The sequence below is a fragment of the Taudactylus pleione genome, unplaced genomic scaffold, assembly GCF_031769625.1.
Source record: "Taudactylus pleione unplaced genomic scaffold, aTauple2 ptg000278l, whole genome shotgun sequence".
Lineage (NCBI taxonomy): Eukaryota > Metazoa > Chordata > Amphibia > Anura > Myobatrachidae > Taudactylus > Taudactylus pleione.
In genome coordinates, this window is record NW_028284680.1 from 467661 (window position 1) to 480892 (window position 13232).

A 13232-nucleotide genomic window follows, 5' to 3' on the forward strand; every position below is an offset into this window, starting at 1 on the left:
CGGTGTAAGGGGAGGGCCAAGGGGCTGGATGAAGCTGTGATCAGTGTAGTGTCTGAGGAACATTTGGAGGAAAGCAGATGTCAGCATTGTGAGAGGTGACAGAACGGTGTAAGGGGAGGGCCCAGGGGCTGGATGAAGCTGTGACCAGTGAAGTGTCTGAGGAACATTTGGGGGAAAGCAGATGTCAGCATTGTGTGAGGTGACAGAATGGTGTAAGGGGCTGGATGTAGCTGTGATCAGTGTAGTTTATGAGGAACATTTGGAGGAAAGCAGATTTCAGCATTGTGTGAGGTGACAGAACGGTGTAAGGGGCTGGATGTGGCCCAGGGGCTGGATGAAGCTGTGATCAGAGTAGTGTCTGAGGAACATTTGGAGGAAAGCAGATGTCAGCATTGTGTGAGGTGACAGAATGGTGTAAGGGGCTGGATGTAGCTGTGATCAGTGTAGTGTATATGGAACATTTGGAGGAAAGCAGATTTCAGCATTGTGTGAGGTGACAGAATGGTGTAAGGGTCCAGGGGCTGGATGTAGCTGTGATCAGTGTAGTGTCAGAGGAACATTTGGAGGAAAGCAGATGTCAGCATTGTGTGAGGTGACAGAATGGGGTAAGGGGAGGGCTCAGGGGCTGGATGTAGCTGTGATCAGTGTAGTGTATGAGGGACATTTGGAGGAAAGCAATGTCAGCATTGTGTGAGGTGACAGAACGGTGTAAGGGGAGGGTCCAGGGGCTGGATGTAGCTGTGATCAGTGTAGTGTATGAGGGACATTTGGAGGAAAGCAGATGTCAGCATTGTGTGAGGTGACAGAACGGTGTAAAAGGCTGGATGTAGCTGTGATCAGTGTAGTGTCTGAGGGACATTTGGAGGAAAGCAGATGTCAGCATTGTGTGAGGTGACAGAACGTTGTAAGGGGAGGGTCCAGGGGCTGGATGTAGCTGTGATCAGTGTAGTGTATGAGGGACATTTGGAGGAAAGCAGATGTCAGCATTGTGTGAGGTGACAGAACGGTGTAAGGGGAGGGTCCAGGGGCTGGATGTAGCTGTGATCAGTGTAGTGTATGAGGGACATTTGGAGGAAAACAGATGTCAGCATTGTGTGAGGTGACAGAACGGTGTAAGGGGCTGGATGAAGCTGTGGTCAGTGTAGTGTATGAGGGACATTTGGAGGAAAACAGATGTCAGCATTGTGTGAGGTGACAGAACGGTGTAAGGGGCTGGATGAAGCTGTGGTCAGTGTAGTATATGAGGGACATTTGGAGGAAAGCAGATGTCTGCATTGTGTGAGGTGACAGAATGGTGTAAGGGGAGGTCCCAGGGGCTGGATGAAGTTGTGATCAGTGTAGTGTATGAGGGACATTTGGAGGAAAGCAGATGTCAGCATTGTGTGAGGTGACAGAATGGTGTAAGGGGAGGGCCCAGGGGCTGGATGTAGCTGTGATCAGTGTAGTGTTTGAGGGACAATTGGAGGAAAGCAGATGTCAGCATTGTGTGAGGTGACAGAAGGGTGTAAGGGGAGGGCCCAGGGGCTGGATGAAGCTGTGATCAGTGTAGTGTATGAGGGACATTTGGAGGAAAGCAGATGTCTGCATTGTGTGAGGTGACAGAATGGTGTAAGAAGAGGGCTCAGGGGCTGCATGTAGCTGTGATCAGTGTAGTGTATGAGGGACATTTGGAGGAAAGTAGATGTCAGCATTGTGTGAGGTGACAGAACGGTGTAAGGGGAGGGCACAGGGGCTGGATGTAGCTCTGATCAGTGTAGTATTTGAAGGACATTTGGAGGAAAACAGATGTCAGCATTGTGTGAGGTGACAGAACGGTGTAAGGGGCTGGATGTGGCCCAGGGGCTGGATGAAGCTGTGATCAGAGTAGTGTCTGAGGAACATTTGGAGGAAAGCAGATGTCAGCATTGTGTGAGGTGACAGAATGGTGTAAGGGGCTGGATGTAGCTGTGATCAGTGTAGTGTATGAGGAACATTTGGAGGAAAGCAGATTTCAGCATTGTGTGAGGTGACAGAATGGTGTAAGGGTCCAGGGGCTGGATGTAGCTGTGATCAGTGTAGTGTCAGAGGAACATTTGGAGGAAAGCAGATGTCAGCATTGTGTGAGGTGACAGAATGGGGTAAGGGGAGGGCTCAGGGGCTGGATATAGCTGTGATCAGTGTAGTGTATGAGGGACATTTGGAGGAAAGCAATGTCAGCATTGTGTGAGGTGACAGAACGGTGTAAGGGGAGGGTCCAGGGGCTGGATGTAGCTGTGATCAGTGTAGTGTATGAGGGACATTTGGAGGAAAGCAGATGTCAGCATTGTGTGAGGTGACAGAACGGTGTAAAAGGCTGGATGTAGCTGTGATCAGTGTAGTGTCTGAGGGACATTTGGAGGAAAGCAGATGTCAGCATTGTGTGAGGTGACAGAACGGTGTAAGGGGCTGGATGTAGCTGTGATCAGTGTAGTGTAATGAGGAACATTTGGAAGAAAGCAGATGTCAGCATTGTGTGAGGTGACAGAACGGTGTAAGGGGAAGGTCCAGGGGCTGGATGTAGCTGTGATCAGTGTAGTTTATGAGGGACATTTGGAGGAAAACAGATGTCAGCATTGTGTGAGGTGACAGAATGGTGTAAGGGGCTGGATGTAGCTTTGATCAGTGTAGTGTCTGAGGGACATTTGGAGGAAAACAGATGTCAGCATTGTGTGAGGGGACAGAATGGTGTAAGGGCCCCGGGGCTGGATGTAGCTGTGATCAGTGTAGTGTATCAGGGACATTTGGAGGAAAGCAGATGTCAGCATTGTGTGAGTTGACAGAATGGTGTAAGGGCCCAGGGGCTGGATGTAGCTGTGATCAGTGTAGTGTCTGAGGGACATTTGGAGGAAAGCAGATGTCAGCATTGTGTGAGGTGACAGAATGGGGTAAGGGGAGGGCTCAGGGGCTGGATGTAGCTGTGATCAGTGTAGTGTATGAGGGACATTTGGAGGAAAGCAATGTCAGCATTGTGTGAGGTGACAGAACGTTGTAAGGGGAGGGTCCAGGGGCTGGATGTAGCTGTGATCAGTGTAGTGTATGAGGGACATTTGGAGGAAAGCAGATGTCAGCATTGTGTGAGGTGACAGAACGGTGTAAGGGGAGGGTCCAGGGGCTGGATGTAGCTGTGATCAGTGTAGTGTATGAGGGACATTTGGAGGAAAACAGATGTCAGCATTGTGTGAGGTGACAGAACGGTGTAAGGGGCTGGATGAAGCTGTGGTCAGTGTAGTATATGAGGGACATTTGGAGGAAAGCAGATGTCAGCATTGTGTGAGGTGACAGATGGTGTAAGGGGAGGGCCCAGGGGCTGGATGAAGCTGTGATCAATGTTGTGTATGAGGGACATTTGGAGGAAAGCAGATGTCAGCATTGTGTGAGGTGACAGAACGGTGTAAGGAGAGGGCCCAGGGGCTGGATGAAGTTGTGATCAGTGTAGTGTATGAGGGACATTTGGAGGAAAGCAGATGTCAGCATTGTGTGAGGTGACAGAATGGTGTAAGGGCCCAGGGGCTGGTTGTAGCTGTGATCAGTGTAGTGTCTGAGGGATATTTGGAGGAAAGCAGATGTCAGCATTGTGTGAGGTGACAGAATGGTGTAAGGGGAGGGCCCAGGGGCTGGATGTAGCTGTGATTAGTGTAGTGTCTGAGGGACATTTGGAGGAAAGCAGATGTCAGCATTGTGTGAGGTGACAGAATGGTGTAAGGGGAGGGCCCAGGGGCTGGATGTAGCTGTGATCAGTGTAGTGTCTGAGGGATATTTGGAGGAAAGCAGATGTCAGCATTGTGTGAGGTGACAGAATGGTGTAAGGGGAGGGCCCAGGGGCTGGATGTAGCTGTGATCAGTGTAGTGACTGAGGGACATTTGGAGGAAAGCAGATGTCAGCATTGGCCATCATAATTAAATATATTCTAAACTACTTCTGAACATCTATAAGGTTATACATGCAAAACAAACAGGATATAGTTCAGATGCGATTGGAAGCATTTTAATAGTGTCGGTTTGACAACTTCAATGGCATTATTAGCATGTCAGCAGGTCAGATTCAACCTGACAGTGTCCCCATTCTCATTTTCGACATTTTGAATGTTGAAATCATATCCTGAACCCAAACAAGCCGGCCTTATGTTATATACCTCATGTAACATGCCGTACACTGGGGCCGTATAGTATATGCCTCATGCAACATGCCGTACACTGGGGCCGTATAGTATATGCCTCATGTAACATGCCATGCACTGGGGCCGTATAGTATATGCCTCATGTAACATGCCGTACCCTGGGCCATATAGTATATGCCTCATGTAACATGCCGTACACTGGGGCCGTATAGTATATGCCTCATGTAACATGCGTACTCTGGGGCCGTATAGTATATGCCTCATGTAACATGCCATGCACTGGGGCCGTATAGTATATGCCTCATGTAACATGCCGTACCCTGGGCCGTATAGTATATGCCTCATGTAACATGCCGTACACTGGGGCCGTATAGTATATGCCTCATGTAACATGCCGTACACTGGGGCCGTATGTAGTATATGCCTCATGTAACATGCTGTACACTGGGGCCGTATAGTATATGCCTCATGTAACATGCCGTACACTGGGGCCGTATAGTATATGCTTCATGTAACATGCCGTACACTGGGGCCGTATAGTATATGCAGCAAAAAGGAGAGGGGGCGGGGGGGGGGGGGGGAGGAGCAGGTGCACACTATAAGCACTAAGAATACAAATGATCAAAATATCTATAATAGACTGCAATAATTAACATGGTTTTAAATGTAAGGTTTCTTAGTACATGTTTGGCCAAAGATGTTGGCCCACCTACCACGTCACGGTGAACCTTATACAGCATGGTAGCACCTATTATCATGTTTAATATTAGGATGTGCAGCCCAGCCCCTCCCATTTCCTGTGTGTGTGTATTTAAGGTACATTCTGAAGGTGAGACCCCTTCTTTGGGCTCACACTCTTCCTGCCTGCCCCAGGTGATTTTAACTGGTATGGGTCCTTGCATTGCAGTACACACATCTAATGGGCTCTATGATAGGTAAGACCTAGATAAATTAATTAGTGTGTTAGTATTAGAGATGTTAGGGACCCACCTGTATAAGGTTCACCGTGACGTGGTAGGTGGGCAAACATCTTTGGCCAAACATGTACTAAGAAACCTTACATTTAAAACCATGTTAATTATTGCAGTCTATTATAGATATTTTGATCATTTGTATTCTTAGTGCTTATAGTGTGCACCTGCTCCACCCCCCCTCTCCTTTTTGCTGTAGAACTACTGGTCTCAGCATGGTAGAACCTATTATCAGGTTTAATATTAGGATGTGCAGCCCAGCCCCTCCCATTTCCCGTATAGTATATGCCTCATGTAGCATGAAGTACACTGGGGCCGTACAGTATATGCCTCATGTAACATGCCGTACACTGGGGCCGTATAGTATATGCCTCATGTAACATGCCGTACACTGGGGCCGCATAGTATATGCCTCATGTAACATGCCGTACCCTGGGGCCGTATAGTATATGCCTCATGTAACATGCCGTACACTGGGGCCGTATAGTATATGCCTCATGTAACATGCCGTACACTGGGGCTGTATAGTATATGCCTCATGTAACATGCCGTACACTGGGGCCGTATAGTATATTCCTCACGTAACATGCCGTACACTGGGGCCGTATAGTATATGCCTCATGTAACATGCCGTACACTGGGGCCGTATGGTATATGCCTCATGTAACATGCCGTACACTGGGGCCGTATAGTATATGCCTCATGTAACATGCCGTATACTGGGGCCAAACAGTATATGCCTCATGTAACATGCCGTACACTGGGGCCGTATAGTATATGCCTCATGTAACATGCCGTACACTGGGGCCGTATAGTATATGCCTCATGTAACATGCCGTACACTGGGGCCGTACGGTATATGCCTCATGTAACATGCCGTACACTGGGGCTGTATAGTATATGCCTCATGTAACATGCCGTACACTGGGGCCGTATAGTATATGCCTCATGTAACATGCCGTACACTGGGGCCGTATAGTATATGCCTCATGTAACATGCCGTACACTGGGGCCGTATAGTATATGCCTCATGTAACATGCCGTACCCTGGGGCAGTATAGTATATGCCTCATGTAACATGCCGTACACTGGGGCCGTATGGTATATGCCTCATGTAACATGCCGTACACTGGGGCCGTATAGTATATGCCTCATGTAACATGCCGTACACTGGGGCCGTATAGTATATGCCTCATGTGACATACCGTACACTAGGGCCGTATAGTATATGCCTCATGTAACATACTGTACACTGGGGCCGTATAGTATATGCCTCATGTAACATGCCGTACGGTATATGCCTCATGTAACATGCCGTACACTGGGGCCGTATAGTATATGCCTCATGTAACATGCCGTACACTGGGGCCGTATAGTATATGCCTCATGTAACATGCCGTACACTGGGGCCGTATAGTATATGCCTCATGTAACATGCCGTATACTGGGGCCGTATAGTATATGCCTCATGTAACATGCCGTACACTGGGGCCGTATAGTATATGCCTCATGTAACATGCCGTACACTGGGGCCGTATAGTATATGCCTCATGTAACATGCCGTACACTGGGGCCGTATAGTATATGCCTCATGTAACATGTCGTACACTGGGGCCGTATGGTATATGCCTCATGTAACATGCCGTACACTGGGGCCGTATGGTATATGCCTCATGTAACATGCCGTACACTGGGGCCGTATAGTATATGCCTCATGTAACATGCCGTACACTGGGGCCGTATAGTATATGCCTCATGTAACATGCCGTACACTGGGGCCGTATAGTATATGCCTCATGTAACATGCCGTACACTGGGGCCGTAAAGTATATGCCTCATGTAACATGCCGTACACTGGGGCCGTACGGTATATGCCTCATGTAACATGCCGTACACTGGGGCCGTACGGTATATGCCTCATGTAACATGCCGTACACTGGGGCCGTACGGTATATGCCTCATGTAACATGCCGTACCCTGGGGCCGTACGGTATATGCCTCATGTAACATGCCGTACACTGGGGCCGTACGGTATATGCCTCATGTAACATGCCGTACACTGGGGCCGTATGGTATATGCCTCATGTAACATGCTGTACACTGGGGCCGTAAAGTATATGCCTCATGTAACATGCCGTACACTGGGGCCGTATAGTATATGCCTCATGTAACATGCCGTACACTGGGGCCGTATAGTATATGCCTCATGTAACATGCCGTACACTGGGGCCGTACAGTATATGCCTCATGTAACATGCCGTACACTGGGGCCGTATAGTATATGCCTCATGTAACATGTGGTACAATGGAGCCGTATAGTATATGCCTCATGTAACATGCCGTACACTGGGGCCGTATAGTATATGCCTCATGTAACATGCCGTACACTGGGGCCGTAAAGTATATGCCTCATGTAACATGCCGTACACTGGGGCCGTATAGTATATGCCTCATGTAACATGCCGTACACTGGGGCCGTATAGTATATGCCTCATGTAACATGCCGTACACTGGGGCCGTATAGTATATGCCTCATGTAACATGTCGTACCCTGGGGCCGTATAGTATATGCCTCATGTAACATACTGTACACTAGGAAGTGTTCCCTCACCCTTGGTGTTATTGGCATCGGGTTCACAGCCCCCTGGGAACAATAGTAGCCGGCGTAGCAGTATCCCGTCGGCTTGTGTAGCCCCTCGGATGAACAATACATTCCTGCAATAAAAGAGAAGGTAAATATAATTCAAATTTTTTGAAATGTGAGGGATTAATTGCATAATAGGAATATTCTCCGGGTGATGTATAACAATGAGGCTATGCTTGGGGAGCTTAAATTATACCTAATAAGTGACCCCCATGTCCATGACGGAGGAAGATTTAAGTGGAAGCTCTGTGTGCAACAGCGTTCCTCTGACCAGAAGGATGAGAAGCATTCCCCTGACCTGTATGATGTGCTGCAGTGTTCCCCTGACCTGTATGATGAGCGGCAGTGTACCCCTGATCTGTATAATGAGCGGCAGTGTTCCCCTGACCTGTATGATGAGCGGCAGTGTTCCCCTGACCTGTATGATATGCGGCAGTGTTCCCCTGACCTGTATGATGAGCGGCAGTGTTCCCCTGACCTGTATGATGTGCGGCAGTGTTCCCCTGACCTGTATGATGTGCGGCAGTGTTCCCCTGAGCTGTATGATGAGCGGCAGTGTTCCCCTGACCTGTATGATGAGCGGCAGTGTACCCCTGACCTGTATAATGAGCGGCAGTGTTCCCCTGACCTGTATGATAAGCGGCAGTGTTCACCTGACCTGTATGATGAGCGGCAGTGTTCCCCTGACCTGTATGATGAGCGGCAGTGTTCACCTGATCTGTATGATGAGCGGCAGAGTTCCCCTGACCTGTATGATAAGCAGCAGTGTTCCCCTGACCTGTATGATGAGCGGCAGTGTTCCCCTGACCTGCATGATGAGCGGCAGTGTACCCCTGACCTGCATGATGAGCGGCAGTGTTCCCCTGACCTGTATGATGAGCGGCAGTGTTCCCCTGACCTGTATGATGAGCGGCAGAGTTCCCCTGACCTGTATGATGAGTGGCAGTACTCCCCTGATCTGTATGATGAGTGGCAGTACTCCCCTGATCTGTATGATGAGCGTCAGAGTTCCCCTGATCTGTATGATGAGCGACAGTGCTCCCCTGACCTGTATAATGAACGACAGTGTTCCCCTGACCTGTATGATGAGCGGCAGCATTTACTGCTTTGGGCACCTTCCTCTCCTGTCCCTCCCTAGGCTTGGCTATGAAGATAACACAGATGACATAATTGCATCTGCAAACTCTCCTCTCTATCACTTTATTGTGACAAGTGATAGTACATGATCCATGGTAGTTTTCAGTTTCACAATACAAATACATAGGAATAAATGCTTTTTCTTTGATGTTCCCAGAACCGTGACTTTTTAATTTTAGTGCCATCAACAGTAACAAAATTAATGCATAAAATTTCAGGTTCTAGTTCTAGGGGATCTACCAGTAACGTCATTTCACAATATAATTTTCTTAAACAAATGTAATTAAACCTCGCCATGAAGAAAAAACACAGGACTCTTAGTGCTCACTGCTAAATCTGTTTCTCGGAGTCCATCCGTGGGACCCTGCTTCTATGGGGCTTAGATAGTGGTCACAGGAACTCGGCAACTATAAGGCTAATTCATTTCTTTGCGGCTGAAGTTCCTCCCCTCATCAACCAGACTCTAGGTTCCAGGTCACAAAGTCACATAGGATATGGCTGAACAACAAACACAAGAAACTAAAACACTCAACAACAACAAGGCCATGACTGAGTAAGAAGAGGGGAACACAAGTCCACACAGACTCACTAGGAGAAATGGATTTAACGGTGAGTACCAAAAATCCCCTTCTCTCTTTCATCTACTCCGGGGGACACGGTCACCTCGTGGATGAACCCAAAACTTTGTGACCAAAGCTAGCATCTTTAGATCTGAATACTTGAAACCATTAAAAGTGTGTATAGAAGATCAAGTGACTGAAAGAAACATCTGCTCAACATAGACTAAAAACCAACCACCCTGGTAGTAGTCACAGATCTGGTTGAATGAGCTGAGATATGTTCTGGTACCTGGAGACCGGAACCAGGATAGGTCTGCTGAATGGTTGACCTGGTCTATCTGGTTATAGTATATTTTGAAGCTGGTCAACTTCCTTTTTGCGCATCATAAAGAACTTTCAAAGGATTAAGACTTGGAGGGTGATAAAGTAGAGAGAAGTTGCTCAAAGCAATCAATCAGCTTCTGTCATTTAAAAAGACGGTGCTCGATAAGTGACAGCTAGAAGCTGTATGGTCAACTTCCTCACATTATCTCCCCCTGTGGCACTCTAAGACTGGGCGTCCTATAATGGAAAAGTTTTAATCCAGAAGAGAAAGTTGGCCCTTTTCAGTGGAAGATTCAGAGTGTTTTATAGAACTGTACATAACGCAACCATGACGTAAATAAAGAGGGACTAGATCACCTTCCAAGTCATACATTTTAAAATCTAGGAGGTTCAAACAGAACATGGCTGAAATAACTAGATTTAGTCCCAATGTGCAATGGGTGGAACAAAAAACCCTAAAGTAACAGAAAATGTGGACAGTTTCAACCTATGATAAAGCAGAAAGGCAATCCGCCCGCACGCAGGGTCTCATTCAGATCCGCTCGCAAGCGCTTGAGCACTCGCAAGCGGGTCGATGCTGGGCTCTGCGCAAGCCCTGGAGCGAGCGAATTTCTCGCTCGCTCACTACAAAAGGGGTGGCTGTCGATGCCAATCGACAGCTCGCCCTGTTTTGTAGGCGTGGCTTCACAAACGGAGGCGTTCCCAAACGAACACCTGACATTTGTGGGCGGCCCCACTGACATCACCAGTGATCTCAGTGGGAGAGCTTCCGGCTCTATTAGAGCCGGTAGCTCTCTGGGGCTTGCGGCAGACGAGACCCTACCACAAGGGTCTCGTTGCAAGCCCCGATGGTCGTGGTGGTCTTGACCATCGCGACCATCAACCTGGCCACTCGCTAAAGCTGTGGGTGGTCACCCACAGCCTAGCAAGCGGCCAGGAGGCCGAGTCAGAAAATAGATGCGGCCGCCCTCATTCAGAGTGAGCGCTTGCATTTTGCAATGCAAGCGCTCACTCTGAATGAGGTCCTCAGTTTTACCCATATTGTAAATGGTACCAGCTGCGTGGCAATATGACAGACGCTAACAATAACATACTGCAAATCTGGTGTCATCTAGCCAATAAAAGAACTGAGATTTTGTTCAAAACATGTACAGTAAGCTTGCAGCCAGTGGTAAAGGGAACACAAAATCTCTGCAAGTTCCTACACCAGCATAAGTGGCCAACACACAATTTAATTGCAGTCACCTCTGAGATACAGAGGGAAAGATCTACACAAGGGCTGGCGTGTAAGCCACAGAAACTCCAGACATTGTGCCAGTTTTAAAGAAAGCAAAGTGTAAAATGCCATCTAAGTTTGACTGAAGGAGCAAAAGAAAGTGGTACAGCCTAAAAGTGGAAGAATGAAAACCCAAGCATTCGAGCCAAAGACCACAGGTCCTTCAGACCCAATAAAAATGACGATCAGACATCAGCTTCCTAGCGCTTAAAATAGTCCGCACCACCTTTTTCTGAAGGACCTTTAGCTCTCGAGATGTAGGCTTCAACAGCCGTGTCAATACAGCCAGTCAGCGACAGGCCGTGGCACAGCGCAAGGACACGAGACAGCAGATCTTCCTGCAGAGGTAGAAGCCAAATGGTGCCCACTGCAATGCTTAGAACTTATGAGTACCAAGCCTTTCTTGGCCAATTTGGAGCCACTAGAATCAGTAGAACCAGTTTCAACTTAGTGTTTTTTCAGAGCTTGAGGGAGCATTAGCAGTGTAGGAAAGAGATAAGTAAAGTGCCAAAGTGTTGCCACAGCATCCACAAGTGATGCCAACGGGCCACTGCACTGCAAGCTAAATCTGGGAACCCCATGTTGTGCAGGGAGGCCATCTAATTTAGCTTTGGAAGACCCCAACTTTTTAATAACAAACAGAATAGCTCCAGATGCAGAGACCTTTCTCCCATGTGAACTGGATAGTCCACCTTCCAATTCTCTACTCTGTGAATGAACACAGCTGAAATAGCTTGGACACAGTGTTCCAGCCTAGCCATAATGTGGAATGTTTCCTCCAAACTCCAAAGGTCTTCCTTGTCCCCCTGGATGAATTATATATGCTGCCGCCATGACATTGCCCACTGGATACAGATCGCCATGCCCCGAAGGACTGACTGAGCTATTCTGAGAGCAGCCCTGAGCTACAAAACACTAATCTCAGCCCTGTACAGTTTTGACCTTAACTATTGGTAGAAAAACACTCTGCTGTCTGGTACTGTCACATAAACTGAGAAAGGGCATCCATTGACTTGGAACCAGGGTGGATTTGCAAAAATCCAAAATTCAACCATTTTCCTTGTGAATCCAGCAATCTGACGGAGGCTGGGCAGCTATAAGGACGCAGGTCCGGCTTTGATAAGATCATCAAGAGACAACCAAGCACATAAATATTGAGCAACTGTAATAGTATAAATATCAATTGTTACATGAATTGATATTATCGGCACCGAAGAGCGATTGCTCCAGGGAAAGGCGACCTGAATGATCTCACCACATAACGGATTCAGACAAAAGGGCAGGAGCTGTGCTAAGGTATTACAGTGTAATCACAATCACTGCAGCTCATACAAATATATTCAAACTTTATATCATCAATAACAATATACATATTGTAGAAATTTATTCATTGAAAGATCATGGTCACCTACCAGGTACATTATAAGGAATATGCTCAAACCAGTTCTCCTTAAATATTTAAGTTATTGTGATTATACTGGATGACCTTCTATTTTGATTAAAAATGATGGGACAATGTTTATGCGCTGAGATCTTAATAAGGCCGCCATAACTGCCATGACCTTTGTGAAGGCTCTTGGTGCCGTGACGAGACCAAAGAGAAGAGTTTGAATTGAGAGATTCTGAATTGGGCTTCCCATATTGGGATGTCTTGATATGTGTCCTAAATGCCTATGCTGGGCTTCCATGCTGTTGATTACTGGTCTCAAAGACCAGTAGTTAACTCAAAGCTTGGTATTATTCAAAGCTTGGTATTGGAAGCTGCTCCCAATAAACCATTTCTGAAGTTGGTAAAGAGTAAATAATTGGAAAACAATGCAATTTAAGGAACTTCTTATCTGGTTGCAGGCAAGGGTCTGCTGAGGTGAAGGCTAAAGCCCCACCTAGGGGACGCGGAAAGCTATTGCACTATAACAGAATTGCAGCTTAATACTTAGGGCTCTATTTACTACAATCCGCATATTGAATGCAGATTGTAGTGTGATATTAACTACTGAATTCGCAATATCACAGGGATTTACTACATATCCCTTGCAGGGACAGAGCTTGCGATAAAGCTCTGTCCCTGTGAATCCCCTTCGGAGCCTTATCACGGTATTTTTGCCAAAAAATCGCCGCTGCGACCCCCCCTCCCCCTTAATTACACTTACCTGCATGATCCGGGCCTCCGGTGATGTTCTCCAT

The 13232-nt window shown here is 47.4% G+C and overlaps 1 protein-coding gene across 1 annotated transcript in view; it reads right to left on the bottom strand.

Moving 5' to 3' along the window:
* Positions 1-13232, bottom strand: part of LOC148513469 (uncharacterized) — a 466228-nt gene that overhangs the window by 262666 nt on the left and 190330 nt on the right. Inside the window, exon 60 of the mRNA XM_088481822.1 lies at positions 7719-7822. Within this exon, the coding sequence (XP_088337948.1) occupies positions 7719-7822 (104 nt within the window). The remainder of the gene's footprint in view (positions 1-7718; positions 7823-13232) is intronic.